The sequence below is a fragment of the Nestor notabilis genome, unplaced genomic scaffold (genome assembly GCF_000696875.1).
Source record: "Nestor notabilis isolate BGI_N333 unplaced genomic scaffold, ASM69687v1 scaffold19102, whole genome shotgun sequence".
Lineage (NCBI taxonomy): Eukaryota > Metazoa > Chordata > Aves > Psittaciformes > Psittacidae > Nestor > Nestor notabilis.
Window position 1 is genome coordinate 17,691 of NW_009917401.1, and position 17,840 is coordinate 35,530.

The 17,840-nt window shown below is 39.2% G+C and overlaps 1 protein-coding gene across 1 annotated transcript in view; it reads right to left on the bottom strand.

The window, feature by feature from the left end:
• Nucleotides 1–6,507: 6,507 nt before the first annotated feature.
• The window catches only part of RGS7 (regulator of G-protein signaling 7), a gene marked incomplete at its 5' end in the record, with an annotated part of 124,613 nt that continues 113,280 nt past the window's right edge, over nt 6,508–17,840 (bottom strand). Inside the window, 2 exons of the mRNA XM_010009216.1 lie at nt 6,508–7,171; nt 16,079–16,159. Of these exons, the coding sequence (XP_010007518.1) occupies nt 16,085–16,159 (75 nt within the window). The remainder of the gene's footprint in view (nt 7,172–16,078; nt 16,160–17,840) is intronic.

The following is a 17,840-nucleotide window of genomic DNA, read 5'->3' on the forward strand; positions in this document are numbered from 1 at the left end:
CCATGGAAGAGAAATTAGGCAAGGCCTTGCTCATCAGGAACCCAGCAAGGTTGCTGAAGTACTTCAGGTGGGGTGGAGGAAAGAGGAATGGAGCTACCCAGACTGACCTAGGAATTACAACCTTAACTGTTCCCTAAACCCGACTTTCTGGAAACCAACTCCCTTGCAATATCTATCTAATTATCTGCGCTGTATCTTTAGCAGTTTACTTTGCTGCTAGTGTCACCTTTTAAAACACTAGAATGTTTAAAATAAAGTCTATCCATTGATGAAATTTCACATTTATATGCCCCTCACCCCCAAAACCTTCTCTGTGATTTAGGTACAACACAAGCTTCCATAAGCCTGTTCACTACCTTCACTGCAGCCACCTCCCAGGCCAGTATAGACCAGGATTTAGAAATATTTCCTAGCTGTGGGCATAAGTCTTCCTTCCTGCCTCTCAGACTCTTTGATAGAGACCAAGGCGCTCTGCATCAGTCTGTGGACCTCCCTCACCTTGCTGTTACCATGAAAAAAACTGAAGCTCCCAATTTATTTGGAACTGCAATTCCTGGAGTGAATGACATGAGTACATGTCCTTTTCCTTCCTCCAGCCCAGAGACACCTGAGGGTGTGACCCTCCTGGTACAAGGGCTTTACACAGAGACTTGGAGAACAGTTTGGACAAAGGTGGTAAAATTACTAACAGCTACTCCATGATCTGTTGCCATGCCATAGCATGCCAGACTAGCTTTTGAATGGCTAATCCTTAATCCTGCTGCCAGTCAAAGTAAAGATTTTATGAACCTCTTCTGGCTGATGCACAGAGGAGCTTAGGGAAGTACCTCAGGTGTTTAGAAATGCCTCTGTGTGGTTATGTCTGAATCCCCACCAACACCTCCAAGAGAGAGGAGTTTGGGGCAGCAGTGTCTGGAGGAGTGGAGAGCTGGTGGAAGCAAAGTGAGGAACGAAAAGGCAGGCAGCCATAGGCAGGATGGTCTCCTGAGATCAGGCCACAGTCAGAGGCACGTTCTACATCTGCCTTAGCCCTGGCCCTAGCACTGACCTGCCTTTCCTTTAATGCTTTTTCTTTTTGGGTTTTTTTTTCTCCCCTGTAATTTCTTTGAATTCCAAGAAAGATAAAACAGAGGAGGTAAGTATAAAGAGCATTAGTGAGCACCACAGGACACACAGGAGGGATCAATGGAGCAAGGATCAGAGGAACAAAGGAAAAGAACATAAAAGAAGGAGAATCCTAAAAAAGATGTTACTGAGGGGGAGGAGAAGAAAGAGAGCCTAAAAGAAAAGATGAGTCATACAAAGATAAGAGCATCAGAAGAGGTGAACTCAAAAAGGGTCAGAGATTTCAGTTTATACATTCCTCTCAGCAGAAAGGTAGAAAAGTAAGTTACACTAAATATGCCATTGCCACACATCTGTTAAAAAGGAAAGGAGGAAAGGAATGAACAGGTGGATATAAAAGACACATGCACAACGAAATGCCTCATTTATGTGATATACATGCAGAAGAAGCAGCCACGAGGTTAAGAGGAAGGGTGGTAAATAGTATCTATTTTGAAAGCTGACATCTGTGATGAATCTAATGAGAGATTTCAAAATCTAGCCAAATCAAAAAGGAGCCAATGAAGGTGAATGCAGCAGAATATGTTCTGGGAGCAAAGAAAAAGTACAATAAAAATTGTGCAAATGCCACTAACAAGGTAACATTTACAATCGTGTCTTAATATTTGATATTTACTATCCATGTCCACACTTGTAAATAAGGACTATCATCTAGCATTTGAGCAGGTTCTCAGGATTTATTGTCACAGCAATTTCTCTTAACAATTTATACATACAGATCCCTTATGGCAAATAGTGACAATGGTACTTGCTCTCATTCATTCCTTAGAGAATCAGGCCACAGATTCCTCACTCTCACCCACACGTAAAGATACCCACAGGTAAAAGGACTACAAGTATTTCACAGGTTAGAATCAAACAAGGAAAGTGATCTTGGGAAAAGAGATAGATGGTCTGAAAAATGAGGATACTACTCAATGGACAACAGAATAGGCCTCACCGACCCAAGAAGAGTCAACTACACACAAAGGGGAACAACCATCTATGTTTTAGCACAAAGGATCTGGGCATCACCGTGCCACATACATAAGCTGGCACAGTTCCGTAGTGGCCATCTACTGCAAAAAGGGCAAGCCCCATAGCTGTGTGTACAGACAGAAGTACAACAGCAATCCTCTGCCCTCCTCCTGTAAAACCTGGGTGGGAGCCCTGCAACCTGCTCTGGGCACTGTCCTCCAAGAAAGCTGTAACACCACCCAGCATGGAGAGCAATGAAGTCATTTGACACTTCAGAAAACACCAGTAAAGAAAGCACAGGAGGCTATGATGTTGCAATGGCCATTTATGTACTTGAGCAAAAAGGTAGGGAACATTTTACTATAGTGATTGTAGCAGCCTGGTCAAAAATAAAGGGATAAATTGAAGCAAAGAAGATTTAGTTTAGATACCAGGAAACAAACTTCATAGTGGCAGAGATAATGACTGTAGAGACTCTGCAGCTCTCAAGCTGATGCCTGTACAAACAAAACCCTTTTATTTGTACACATCACCTGAGGACTCTACAGTCCAGAACAGAACAAGGAGGGGGAGCTCAGCCTCAGAGAGATCATCCTTGCTTCCCCTCCATCTCTTTGATATTGGGAATTCAGCCGACCTTCAACTCACAGGAGACAAAAGCATTAATCTATTAAACACCGTCAGATCAAAAGGCAGATTGGTACAATTCACAGCCACTTAGTAACTTGCTTATATAAATTGTGGACATGGAATATGTTCAAAGAAGTTGTTGTTAATTTCCCTTGAACATCTTGGGATTAAAACTTTATTTTATATACATCTCTATAGCTATTAACTTTCCTTTAGAAAAACTCCTGTTTATGCACCTAGTAAGTTCAGTGTTAGTTCTGTGCACAACATCTCTAGCTAAAAGGGACATTAAAAATATAGTAATTTAAAAATCTAAATTCAAACAGCTGTTAATCACTTAGCATGAAGATAAATAATTGGAAAGGGCACACATAAATCACTGGTCATTCCCAACTCCTCATTCCAGTTACCTTAGAAAACAGCCTTCCCTCAGTTTAGTTGTCTGTTCTGGGATTATTTTCTTTTTCTAATAAATAAACATCCTAAATGCATTCCTATAAGTCTCATTTTCTGGAAATGATTTTAGCTCTCCAGTTTGTTATTTCTTGGGGGACTATTTGGTATTTATCTCATCATTTCAAACAATATAAGGGGTGCAATCTGAAAAAAAGCAATTGTAGACACTTGGTATTAATGGCTTTCTAGCTGGAAAAAAATGTCATTAAAGGGTCAGCTGCAGTAGATCTTGTCTGACTTTTGGGGGGGTTTGACTCCAGCTCTGCATGGCTGTGGCTAACAGGCTGGGAGTCCACCAGCTGCCTTCCGCCTCTTGATCTTCATTACTCAGTTCCCCAGTTCTCCTCCCTTGTCGGTTCTGTTCTGGTCACCACAATTAAATCCCACTTCTTCCTCCTGTATTCACCTCCAGCTCATTAATTTTTGGCCAGTCTCCATTACTGTTTCAGCTCAGCATTTTACTATTTCTTTTGTCACTGTTTAAGGCCTTGTTCCTCTCTCTTTGGTTTTGTAGGGTTGAAGGAGAATTTTCAATTGCACTTCACAGAAGAATGGGTGACTGTTTTGCTGTTGTTGGGTAGGTGCTAGGGAAGCTCCCATCTGTCCCACTAGCCATTTTCCTTCCCAGGCTGGTCTGGGAGCACAAAGCCATCTCAAGGCTGTAGCATCATCAGCAAACAATTCTTTCTGCTGAAGGCTTAAGGGTTGTTTTATGCCCAAGGATGTATGAGGAACAAGACTATCTGATGAACCCCAACTTCTCAGACGGAAGTTCCCAGCACCAAGTTGTTATCTGAATGAATATTACAATTAATATCTCCCAACAGAGGGTATTTGCAGCTTCCTGGGCAAAGCCAGATGGCACCGATTGAAGGCTCTTCCCCAGGAGACAAGAAATGTGGTCCCTCCAGATTGGGTTGCTCTCTTGGTCCTTTTTACCTCAGCAGACTTGTGGCCTCACTGAAATTCCTAACAGGTTTATCACTGTGTAACCAAATGCATACTTCATCTGGTTGGTGGTTGTACAAACAAGCCTTAATCTGAGTTAATCTTAATTCTGGAAGTGGATCTTCATATAAATGTGGCAACAGATAGTTAGCTTTTCTCTGTGGGGAAGCAAAAGAAAGTTTGTGCCTACTTGGAGTTTGCAGTCCAAGTATGGTATCATTGGCAGGTGACAGTGATCAGGTAAAGTATCAAAAGGTTGCAGACAAACGTTTTAAAAATCAGCTGGTGGTAGGACAGATTTTGTTTGAGCCAAATTCATTCATGTAATAATTAAGTTGCATCACTTTAAACTCAAATGAAACTTTAATACAGCTCTCTGACTACTTCGAAATCCTTACTAGTAATGCGTATTTTTACTTTATAAACACTGTGTTAAAACCTGTGCAAATCTAGAGTGACTTCATATTTAATGAAAGGAAAAAACTAGCACAAGTACAAGATGGGTTCAGGGGTACAAATGCTTCACATCTTTTTATCAGCCATGGGGTGTTGCAAAGTATTTCAGGTGGGGGTGGGAAGGAAGAGTTAGGGAAAAGTTGCATGAAGTACCCAATGCATGAATTTGAAACATTAGTTATTTGAAAGGAGTGATTATTCAAAGCAGACACTGGTATCTAATTAGTTAACTCCTAAGGCAAAACAGGCAATACACCAGCTGATGCAATTGGTGGCAGCAGGAGTTTGGAAATAAATACCTCTATTTGGCACTAAGAAGTGAAACAGAGCTCAAATTTCTGTGGATTGCCTGGCCACAAGTTCATGCCTCAGAGCTCACATTTCTGTGGTAAAGGAAAATTAAATCTCAGAGTTTAAGATCTGGGGTTCAGTGTGGCTATTTATTAAAATTCATCTGGCCTCCATAGACTCTGAATATTTTCAGTTGACCTAGATGGAGCTCATGACAAATTCAAGCGCTCATGGGGCATTTCCAGTGTTTTCTGATAAAAGCTTAGTAGAATATGCAAACAAAACCTGACACACTTGAAAGCAGTGATTACCATCCTAGCTAGAAACCAGAAACACAGTGGCACATGAAAACAAAGAACAAATAAAAATTCCAAACCACCAGAACCCCCAACTCAGCTAAATCTGGGGAACATCCATTCACAGTGATCTATAATGCATTTTGGCCTGGGTTCATCCAGCATCTCTTTTGAGATGCTGCAGCTAGGGCTATGGCTGCACCAGGCTACTGACAGAGCCAACAGAGAAGCGAGCATTCCCTGCAGAAGGCAGCTTAGCTCCCTTCTGCCCACAGCTGTTCTGTGCAAGAGCCCTGTCCCTAGCAGCAACAGTGCAGGTAGGTATCTGATGCTAAATGAGATGACTATAGCATTACTGTATTCAAATTTATTGTCTTATATTGTGTCTATGACTGTCCCACTTTGTGCATTTTTAGGTTTGGTAGTCCCTTCAAAACAAGACTCCTGTTTCTCAATATCAAACCAAAGTCAGTATGACAGATGGTGCTAGAGTTGGCTGTCCTAAGCCTATCCTGTGCATTGCTAAAAAGGGTTATTTGTCCTATGCACCCTACAATGCCCTGGAGGTATCAGCATTTTGTTGTTTGCCTCGCTGTTTTTCAACTCAGAGTTCTGCCTACCATCCTTACGTCATTTCTGCCAGTCAAAACTGCTGTTTCTTAGGCCGAGCAGGGATTTCTGGTTACAGTTCAGTTTAACTTCAAAAGATCCGTATCTGCAACCTCATGGGAAACGTCTATATGCTCTCATAAACCTGTCAATAGATGTCTGTGTGAGTAACCTCAGCAGCAGACATTCAACAGCACACCTGAATAGAGCCCTTGAATTAAAATGACAGCTTCCTGGCTTACTAACCAAGGTTTGCTTTACAGATAGTACACGTAACACTCCCAAACCACTACCTTTTCAGTTTAAAACGGTGCATTGGCTCACAAGTGACAAGGAGAAGGAAACACTGTCCTTTCTGTTTAGCAAGTATACACTTCTGTTCTCAGCCACCTTTGTTCATGTCCGTTCCTAAAGAAATTCAGTTCAGTCGATCTGGGCTTGGGTAGCGACTGAATCACTGTGCAGGCTGCACTATGACAGAACGGATCTAGCTTAAAGAAAAGTTTGCTTATGTGATGATAAGCAAGCTGGAAAGGTCTCTCTGCTGCTAGCTTGATAAAAAGAAAAGAAAAAGTAAATGATTATCAATAAAGTGTGTTTGATTAGGTGTCACTGAGAGAAAGAAAATGCCATTTCATGTCACTTTTTAGAAAGCACAAGGTATGTAACTTTTGGGGATGATTTTGCTCTTGACTAATCTTCAGATTCAATATTAAAATCTCAAACTTCCCAAAGGAAAGAGATTCTGCATCTTTTAATGAAAGATAAAACAACAATATAAACATACACAAATTTACAGAGAAAGGATCAGCTTTAATACATCTGGAATAAAAGGTGTTCTTTTTTAAATATGGTATAAAAATAAATGCAAGAAACATTAACAGAGAATATACAGACAACAGACAAAGACACAGGCTTTCTTTCTCAATGTGAATACATCAGTGAAATGAAACCTTCTGTGCTAATTTATTGTGCAATAAATGTGATGCCATATGTATATTTATTAATATATGCATATTTTACATTTCTTCCAGGTTTTGATTGCTTTTTTTTTTTAATAAACTGTGCCTAGCAGAAGCTTTTTTTTCACTGTACTTGAGCTTGCAGAAAATAAAAAGACACAGATCCAGCTTGATATGAAGGAGGAAGTGAGCAGACAGTTTTCGAAATGGTGGCATCGAAAGGCTAGAGAGTCCCTCGGAGTCTGTAATGCCTTAGTATACACAAAAGAAAACAAGTCAGGTCCTTGCTCATGCAACATCTTGTTCTACTGTCCTCTGAGTCAGGCAATCAGTGAGCTACAAAGTATGTATAATGATTTGAGTCTGCTTCCATGCTACAAGGTGATCCTTTTAGTAGGACTGCACTAGACTGGTTAACCTCTTTGATGTGAGCGATTTCCCCTGAGGAAAAGATAAAAACAAAAAACAAAAACAGAAAACAGAGGCATGATCACTGCAAACCTGTTCATCAGCAACCACTCAGTGTTGCCACATCACTGTCAAATAACTAGGGGCACCAACTGGAGTCTGTCAAATCTTAAACCAGCAGAAACCCTTACGCTGAAACACCTGCACTGCCAGCCAGCCAGGTTATTTCACAGAATAAGCCAGCAAATTTAAAGGCCATTTTTGAATGAGATTGCTTTTGGCTGATGAGAAACTAATGCTGTGGGGTTTGCTGTCAGTCATACCCAGAACTTGAAGAAGTGAGAGCACCTTGTGCTACAAAGATGAATGTGCAAACTGCAGTAGCTCTGTCACAGAAGACAAAAAGCTACTTTAAAGGTAAGAAAGCAAGAGGCAGATTGCATGTAGGTGGGAAAGCAGCTTTTTCATGAATGCAGCTATTGGTTTGCTGAGACTTTGTTTACTAATTATGAAGAATATTGGTCAGGTGTACCACATGTGACTGCATAACACTGCTTTGAAGGTGTTTGGATTTCCACACTTTTATTTTCCTCATCGTTCCTCCTTTTGCAAGGATGCAGTTTCAGTTTTACAGTACATTCTTTTAACAGGATATAATGACTGGCCCACAAGAGTTAGGCCTACAGCATGAAGAGGATGGCACTGGGTATGTCACCATGGTATATTTCAGGCAGATTTGAGCTTTAGCTGAGCCAGACAAAAGCCATAAAACCACATAACAAGAATTAGTTCTCCTAAGACCACATAAAAGGAATCAGCTCCCCTAGGGCCATCATACTGTGGCTCTGATCCAACAAAGGCAGAGCTGGCACAGCAAGCTTACAATACTCCTCAATATACTACTGGCATACCCTGATAATGTAAACCAAATAGATCATAACATTAAATAGAAGATGGCTCTAACTCTCCGGTTAGGTATTTAATACTTACATTTATTGTATTAATTTTAACTGCACAACTCAGAAAAATGAAACTGATTTCAAGTAGATTACAGTAAGAAATACTGTAGCTGTGGGGAAATGCTACATTTTCTGCAGTAAACGGTAAATTATTTATTCTGCCATATCAATGAGTTGTTAAGTCATCTGCTGTATTATAACTCAGTAGAATTCCACAATTTAATATCTATTGTCATTATCAATCAAATTTATGCTTACAGGAATCTGCAAGTTTGTTTCGGGCAGTGGCTCAGATACAATATATCACAGTAGGTCTTCACAAAAGTAACAGTAAATATTTTATTTTGTGCTATGAAATACAAGGTGAAAGAATTAGGATGACTATTTCTCCTACAATACAATTTTGAAGGGAACTCATGATCTGCAGTGTTGGGTTAGACTGCTCATCCATCAGGTTCACAGTATCACCTGACAGTACTAATACTCGCTTCTTTGAAAGACGGAAAGTGTTCTTCCTGGCATGCTGTCTTGCTTTTACCTACATTAAATTCACAGCTTCTTGACCCTTCTTAAGGCTGAAGTTATGTTTTCCTTTAATGTAACAGGAAAGTTGCTATATTAAGACATATTTTCCTTTTAAAAAGTCAAAAAAGTCTCAACAGCTGTGTGGCACTGGAATACAGTTTCAAACAGCACGTCTAAAATTCAGTGTTCTGTTAGGGAATTCATGATTGTGAGCCTTGGACATAATCTCAGAAGATATTTAGCGTATGCTTATCTTTGCCTTTCATTAAGTTTTTATGTTTAATTTTAGAGGTCTATAGGCCTAGCTACTTTCTCTAAATATGTACGAGTACCCTTTAATACTGACCCGCATAAATCAGTTAATTAAAACAATTAAACCAGGTGTTCTCTACTAGTTATTAAAACAATTTGTTCAATACTGCAAAGCTGCAGCAGCTTTTGTTGCAGGATAAAATCTGTGAAAATATTGTTTTTATTCTTATCCACAATTGATTATCTGGGAGTTGTACATTTCCTAGGATTTTTAGATGAACCATAACAAACTTCTAGCATCTCAGGAATTAATTGTGATATTACATAAACTAGGAAGTTTTGACCTAAAAGCAGCACAAAACCTAGCTGTTAGTTGATCTGAATTGTATAACCTTATTCTACATACTATTTGAATTTTTTCCTATAGATACTGACAGTTGTCATGGGTTTTTTTTCTGTATTGTACACCACTTGCTTCCTGGATATTGCTGTTCTCTGAATACTTTTTCTCTTAAGCCTTACGGTGATAGTAAATTCTTGGGATGGTCCTCTCCTGCACCTCTCTTCCCTGCCTCAGAGAATATTACACTTCTACATATGAAGTACCCATGTGAACAACAACAACATATGTTCTTTTTCCAGGTACTAATAGCTCTAATTTATCTTATGATTGGAAAAGTGAGAGCTTAGAAGATACACCGTCCTTAAGAGATCTTCCATGTTTACTCCGAATCATGCTTAATTCTGTGATTGTGATTGTGAAAATAAGCTTTTAATACACAGAATCCATGGCAGCCCCAAATACAGAATTATCCCACCTTTTTATTCAGGTCTGCAGGGATTTGTTATTTTTCAGTTTACAGAATATTTCTTTCAAATTCTGTTCCAGAGTATACTTTTACTTTAGCTCTGTATGTTAGGGTTTCAGAATTATCACTTCTAGGAGATTTCTAGATTTAGTCAATTTACAGGCTGAAGTAAGGATCACCCCTTATGGGTTGTAATTTAAGAGCTGAGCCTAGCTATTTCTTTCAGATACAGTGTTAATAGCATTTCCCCAAGACAAATTTTGATTTGGGAAACTACATCTAATAAGCCAGTTTTTAGAAGTGTAGCACATGAGTCATCACACATAGGAAAATGTTTCCTGTGCTAATGAGATTAAAGAACAATTGGAAAAGAAGTCAGAATAAGTAGTAGATATTTTTCTGAAGAATGGAATGGAAATCCTTAATATTTTCCAATATACTCTTGCTACTAATATTTATAAGTATATGGCCAAATTCTAAACAGGATTTTTGACTGTATCGGTGCACTCTGGACATATGAGTTGAAACTATTTAACAATTTTACTAATAATACACAAGCAAAAATGAGACCCCACCCACATATCCTGACAAGGGAGTCAGAGATTGAGGAGGCAGCACAGCAGTTTAACAAGTACATCTAAGAATCCTAAATCAATTAACTTTGGTGTTCAGTCCCTACTTTAGTGTATAAACTCTTTAACATAGAATTGTCCTTCTTACTGTACTTTCAGAGAATATAGGGGGAAAATTACAAAATCATGTGCAGATGTATGAGCTGCTAAATACAAACGTGCTGACTGACCTATTTATGCAGCATGACACTAATACCACAAGTAAGCCGGCAAACAAGCCAGCAACAGCCTCTGTACATATGTGGCTTATAAGGAATCATTATGAAATTTATATAGGGGCTAGAGCGGAAATGTATGGTATGGGAAGATCAAGCCTTTTCTCTTTAGAAGATTAATTCTTTTCTTTTCTGCTAAGCAACCTCAATGACTCCTTTTTCAGGTTTCTTTATTGCCAGCACAGGACCAGTGCTGGTAGATTAGAAATGAGAACTTCATGCATCTGACCAGGAAACAGAGAAACAGTGTGAACACTGCTGTGAGCAAAATAAGATGCAGAGAGAGAATCGACCCTCTTGCTCTCCCTGTTCCCTATCTGTGACACACCTGCAGCTGGGCAGGATCAGCAGTGCACTACACATAGAGCCAGTACAGAAACAGACCCTGAGAGAAGCACATCTGGAGTGGCGCAGGAGCAGGAACAGTAAGTCCCTTTCTAAGATTAAGCAGCTTTTGCTCCTTAAGCACAGGAGAACTGCTTTAGCACCATGCAGCGAGTCAGGATTCTGCTTTGATTTCCACAGCAGCATGGGACATTGCTCTCAGCCACCCGTGCAGGTGTATTTCTCTTTCAGACATGTGAGGAAAGGGGAGCAGGTTAGCATTTACTGAATTTGGGGCTCAAGTTGTCAGCACAGCTGCAGTGCTAAGTGGTTGCATGTGGAGGAAAATCCTGCCTATCACAGGGATTTGCAGTCCTGTCTTCCTTTCTCATTATGGCCATACTGCTTCCTGGAGCAGTACACCAACAGGAAGGCAGCGTGTGAGCGACTGTGTTCCTATTTAAGCTCATTCCAGATTGGCTGACACTCCCAGATTTTTTCTCCTTTTGCGCTAATGTTTCCATTTACTGATGAGCTGCTCTCACTTGTGATTAAACTACAAACTCTTGCCAGATGGGGTGTATCTGAAGTGTGGGGTAACAAATAAGATTTTCCAAGGCACCAATGCACTAAACAAATACGTTTAGTAAACTTGTCCGAGGCCTGACCCTTCAGGTTTTTATACCTCTCAGCAGTTCTCATTCCTACAAGTAGCTTAAGACTCAGGTAAATGTTTGTCAGGTGGGAAATGGCAGACACTGGCCTAATACCTGAACAGTACCCACTGGCTCCTCACTTAAATGGGCCTGGCTGTGCAAGTACTATTCCAGCTCTTTTCTTCCAGCACAGCAGCTTTGCTCCAGTCACTGCAGAGTAGGACAAGGCGGCCAGTCCTCACTGGCATGTCTTACAGATGCTCTTTTTGATTTTCCACATTAGCCTGGGCATCATTCCTAAAAACCCCTAAACTAGATTTTTTGACTAATTATAAATCCAAACTAAAAATTTCGATTAATTCATCAGTTCTTTTTAGTCAAAAATCAATAAGCCATCTTCTTCCTGAAATGGAAAAAGCCCTAATTTCTATAAATACTTATTATTTTTATTCTTGTTTTGTACTTGTTAAATAAAAGCCTTGTGATTTTTTTTTTTTTCTGACTAGCTATTTTTGAGTTAAGTTTTAGGACTGACCTGAAGGAAGTTCAAAAGTCTAATTAGGATTTCTTCCATGACTGCACACTGAACATGAGGTCCCAAAGGTGATACTGCACTGAAGCTTATTCACAATGATATTTTCAAGAAAAAGCTAGCCCTTGGTGGAATTTCAGTGCTAGATGGACTTTTGCTCTGGCACAATAGAGCCTTGTGTAAGTAAGTTTTACCTGTGCGAATACAAATAAATCCTTGGTTAAACTGATATATTATCTGCCTTGTTTCTCAATAAAGGGATAGATTTTAACACGACAAGAAGTTACACTGGTTTAATCTAGAAAGTTTATCCCTCACTGATAAGAACTGAGGAAGCTATTATTATGAGTTTTAATTTCCATCTCTAGACCATAATTTGCTATGTCATGTTAAGTGACACTGGACTGAGCCTCTGAAAATGTGCTGTGTTCAATGGCCTTCACATTTCACATCTCATGCATGAAATGGTCTAATGTTACTGATTTGGAGGGGGAAAATATCAAAGAACTCTGGTCAGCAATTTCTTCCAGGTAAGTGGGAGAAGACAGCTGGAAAGGGTATGGGTATAGTTTTAAACTCAGAGTTATTAAATGGGGTCTTGTTTATGATGTTATGAGTGAAGGTCATTATCAGCTTATGGCTCTCTAGTTTAACATTTGAACTGAGTTTGGTCTATTTTGTACTGGCTGTATTTCCATAAAACATCACAAACTTGCAGCCAGCACATCTTTCTGCCTTCTCTCTAACTGGGCAGCAACAGATGAAACTTAACACTGGTGGTGGTGCCTGAAGCCATGACACCAACATGTTGATGATGGAGGGTTCCTACAGGCAGCCCTGAGGAGGGAGACTGCACATTCTTGCCCCGTTAACTTGATTCCTAGTGGGACAAGAAAATTTGCATGGGGTGAAAATTAAATTAGCCCACTTCCCTCTAAGTAAGATCTCTGTTTCAGGCTTCCAGGCTGCTGATCACAGCTAAGCACCAGCGTAGCACTCACAAAGGCATCTTGCAAAGACTAAGTCTGCCACCCATCACAAATCCCACATGCACAGAAGAAATATAAGACAAAAGGTTTCTTTAAAGGACCTCTTTCTCCCCATCAACATTATCGGGGCATATTCTCCTGTTTTATTCTCTGCAATGTAGATGTTAGCACTTGAAGTAGTTTTGATTTTTATGTTTTTCTTAAATATAGATTCTTTTTCCCCATGTGAATTCTTCAAAAGAATTTCCGTTTTTGAATGACACAGAAACATCTGATTTCCCTCTCTCTACTACTATAGCAAGAAATGAAATTCTCAGGCTCTCTGACTTACACCTTTAGCTTCCATACTCACTTCCTTAGGGAGCTGCAGGTGACTAGACCGTAATTATTCACAAAGAAAAACTTGAGTGGCTGAGCTGGTCAGGGGGGATCACTGAGTACACTGTCACTTCTCCTGTGCCTTGGAGTCAGAGCTGTGCCACCTGTGGTTGCCCACGTTACTCCAAGGCAATGCACTTATCTAACAGCATCATTCCGGTAGTGCTGAAGTGTATGGGCTCTGTATTTTCATGCAATTCCCTGGGGTGTAAGTAAGTAAGGCAAACCAAGGATAGCCGTGCTTACTACTCATCAGCAAACTACAAAGTGTTAGGTAATAAATATTACGTATAGCAAATGCCAGTTTGCTGTCACTTCATCTATATTGTACGTGAATCAGACCTGTTTCTAACACTATGTATATTGTCTGTTGTTTACTGCCAAGGGCATTAGTGATTTTGCACAATAAGATCTATAGAGCAAGCTAAATAGCTGATGTTTTTAAGCTGAGCATTTAGGGCTTTCATAAAGTGCAGCACCTTATTCAAAGTTTTCTGGAAAGAAAACTCTCCAATGTCAAAGAAATGCAGAGCTGAGCCTAGGGTTTTTCTGTGTATATAACTCCACTTTTATTTTTTCCCCATCAGACTAGAATAATGACTCAACATATTAGGTTATTTACACTTAATTCAAGGAGTAGTACAAAGGGATTGTCTTTACAAAGTTTCTAAGCTTTCTACTTTAACTAATGCTTTGTGTAGCAAATATAACCCACTTTCATTTATGACTGACCAGGAGACTCTTAGAGTCTCTGTCTTAACAAATCAGGTTATGAATTACGAGGTCATCTTCTCAGGTTCAGTCTGTAGATACAAGCAAGGTTCATGGTTTTTTTTAAACACTTCAAATGGAAAAAAGCTGAGGTCTGATTTAGTTCAATACAAACCCACTTTGATATAAGTGAGAAAAAAAACCCCAGTGAAAATTAGTCTAAATTTTCTAAACCATCAGAGCAGAAGAGAAAGTGTAATTTTCATCTAACTAAATCATTCAGAGATGACAGCATTTATCCAGGTTGTAGAAGACCTGTTTCACACCTATTTTCTGTATTCATCAGAAGACAGATCTATACCACAGTCCCTCACTTCACAGTTGAACAAGTTAATCAGTACACTGTAGGATATTCTGAGAAATGTTTCCCTCATACCCTGCTGTACCAGGGTAGATAATTGCATGTTATAAACTCATCATAACCAAGAAAAAAGAATAGAAGAACAAGGATGCCTGGTGGCAAGGGCTCCTGGGGCAGTGGGTGATGTGAAGTCAGTCGTCTTGAAGAAAAGGTTTGCACCTGAGCATCCTGACATAGTGGATTAATTTGCAAGCCTCAGAGCTGCCAGTCTAATGGAGGATATAGATCTAGCAGTGCCATGTTTTACTTTCATACCTGACATGACTTGACAGACTCCACCCGGATTCACAGGTAGTAGTTTGAGGAAAAGCAAAGCCACAGTTTTTATTTTATAGCTTGCTCTGTGAAAAAACAATCACCCTCTTCTATTGAAGCACTAACACTTCACATCCAGAAATCCTCATTCCCATTTCTAGCTCACAGCTGGTTTATTGGGCCTGCCTTGCATCTCTGGCATCCCGCTATTCTGGTACTTCTGCCCTGAGATTAGCACGATGAAAATTGGGCACACCTGCAGGGCATAATGCTTCAGTGTTTGTGCACAGAACTGCTGGTTGATCAGTAACACTGCTCTAAGAGGGATTATCAGAGAGTCATTTTAGTGCCTCCCAGTCTGTCTTCACTTTTTCCCTTTTTGTGCTCTATTCTCCTCATATCTGTCTGCAGCTTGCTTTTTTTTTCCTTATAGCCATCTGTTTACATACTCTTTACCATAACCAACTTCTGATTTGTGGGCTATTTAAACTCCCATGAATAAAAATTATTGCTGCTCGCCAGGCACCGTGACTGGGATCAAGCCTGACTCTCAGAGGTCCCAGATGTACTACCTCCTCTCTACACTCTCTTTTATTAACATAAGCTCTTTATTAATAGGGAACTTCTATGGGATTATCACACAATTATCATGTATAATGTTATCATGTACAATGTTGTTTTGTAGATCAACCTGCTTAGACAACACACAAATCACACTGCAACATGCTATGGCAACACCACCATGCAAAACAGAGGGGTTTTTGTTTCAATCATTGGGATAGTTTCCTTTGTGACTGTTTATTTACTTTCTAGTGTCCTTTACTGACTTTGTCCCATTGAATCCAAATTTCTTCCTGATTACAGTGGATTCAAAGCATATTACAGGAAGCCTTTACCTATAAGAAAGTAGTTAAAGAATTACAGTTTTGTTTTAACATGTGAGATATTCCCACAGCCTCACAAAACTTTGTTCTTTCACTGTTTATTTTTTTGGTTACTAGAAAGTATATATATACATTTATATATTTTAAATAGTGGAGGAAATCTCTTGAGCCTTATTATATGGAAGGCAGTTTCTGAGAACTGCTTCTCCTTCCCTAGAAACTAAAAAACAAAAACCATGATCTTTGCTGAAAGCTCTCATATTTTCCATTTCAACGCACACAGCTCCACTAACCAGGTCACAAAAAAGCCACGAACGCACGCACACACACAGCAGCGTCACCTGCACAATTCAACAGACAATGCAGACAAACTTGAGTATAATCCAAGATCTTTCTACCTCTTTTCATAACAGGTTAGTGCTCGCCCTCAGTGTTGGTGTACAGTTTTTATGGCATGGGAAAATAGGGATGTTTCTGCCCTACAAAAATAAATGCGTTGAATGCTTTAGTTTGCACTTTCACAATGTTTAAAAAAAGTCCAAAGAAACTGGATAAGTAAAAGGAATCCCACATATCAGGAAATCAGTGGATCTTTTGGCAGGTGGCAGGAGAATGCCCACAGCAAATTTACCAGCCTTCATTTTTACCTTTGCGGAATAGCTTCTGGAAATTTTATATTTAAAAAAATCAGTTCTTGTAGTCCATTATCAAAATGAAATCCCAATCAAACCCTTGCACACCATCAGCATGAAATCTTTGGTCCAGAAGAAACTGTGCTAGACATTAAGGAAGATAGCGAAATTACTATTGCTTATTTTGCCCTGTGCCAATTTAAAAAAAAAAAAAAAAAAAGGACAAACTCCTTTTCAGTTTAATAAAAAGGAGACAGCATTGATGTCTAATATATTCAAACGGTGTTAGACTCAGTATTTTGGGAGGTACCAGAAAAAGGAACACCACCAAGCAGGTCTGCACAGATTCTACAATTTAAAAAAAAAAAAAAAAAAAAAAAAAAAAAAAAGAAAATTATTTGTCTTATTAAAAGCATGAATTATCCTGCTTCCCACTGCAAAAAAAATGGCTCCCAAAGGTCCATTCCTCCATGTGAGACTACTGAGGTCAGTGGGAAAGGGACTAGGGAGAAGGGGTTGTAATGAAAGCACATTATAAAACTGATATTCCTAGGAAAATTCGCAAACTGTGATGAATACACTTTTAACTGTCAGGTTAAATAAGCAAAAAGGGAAAATAGGGTCAGTGAGGGGGAGGGGAGAGGATGTCCCATCAAGTTTACTAGTCTTCCGAGGCAACAAACTTACCACATTGCGTGTGAATTTCTCAAAAGATGTTCGACGATCCAGAGTGTTTTCCAACTTAAATTTAAAATAATAACATAGATAAAAAAAAAAAAAAGAAAACAAAAGAAAAAGGACGAGAAAAAGAATAGCAAGAAAGAATGGAGTAGAAAAGAAAGATTGATGAAACAATGGACTGCAAAACAAAGTTTGTATAAATCAGGAAGCAAACACAGGTATGAAGCTATGGGAATCTGCAACACAGGGGATGGGCAAAGCAGATATAGTGTTCAACAAAAATAATTTTTCATGGGGTTTGGACTGGTTTGATTTAAAGAAAATTGAAAATAAAAAGAAATAATGAAGTGCACATCTTGTGTTAATGAACTGACATTCACAAACTTAAGGACTTCACACGGACAGTTGTAGCTTTCTGGTATTTTCAACATCTCTCTCTATATTGGATCTTCAGAAATCAATGTTTGAACAAAGAACAAAATCACACAGTACTTTCATATAATTTTAGATTGGCATTATAAACAATAGAATGCTATGGTGTTAGTAACTACCTTGTTCAGGTAATGATCAGGACCCTGATTTTTCAAGGCAGAGGGCTCCCAGCTGATTCTAGCAGATTACAATTTAGAGCCCACTAATAAAAGTTTTTATCATTATAGAAATCTGCATTGCACAAGCTGCTCCACATATGCTGGGCTGTGTCTATTCAGAACTCATTCCATAATCTGGACTTTTCTAATCAAATATTACATACCAAGACATAAGCTTCTGTCTGCTGAAGTGTGACATGAGCAGTCTTTCAAGTCAGATTCCTATCCTACTCAAAACTATTCATGTAATAATAGGG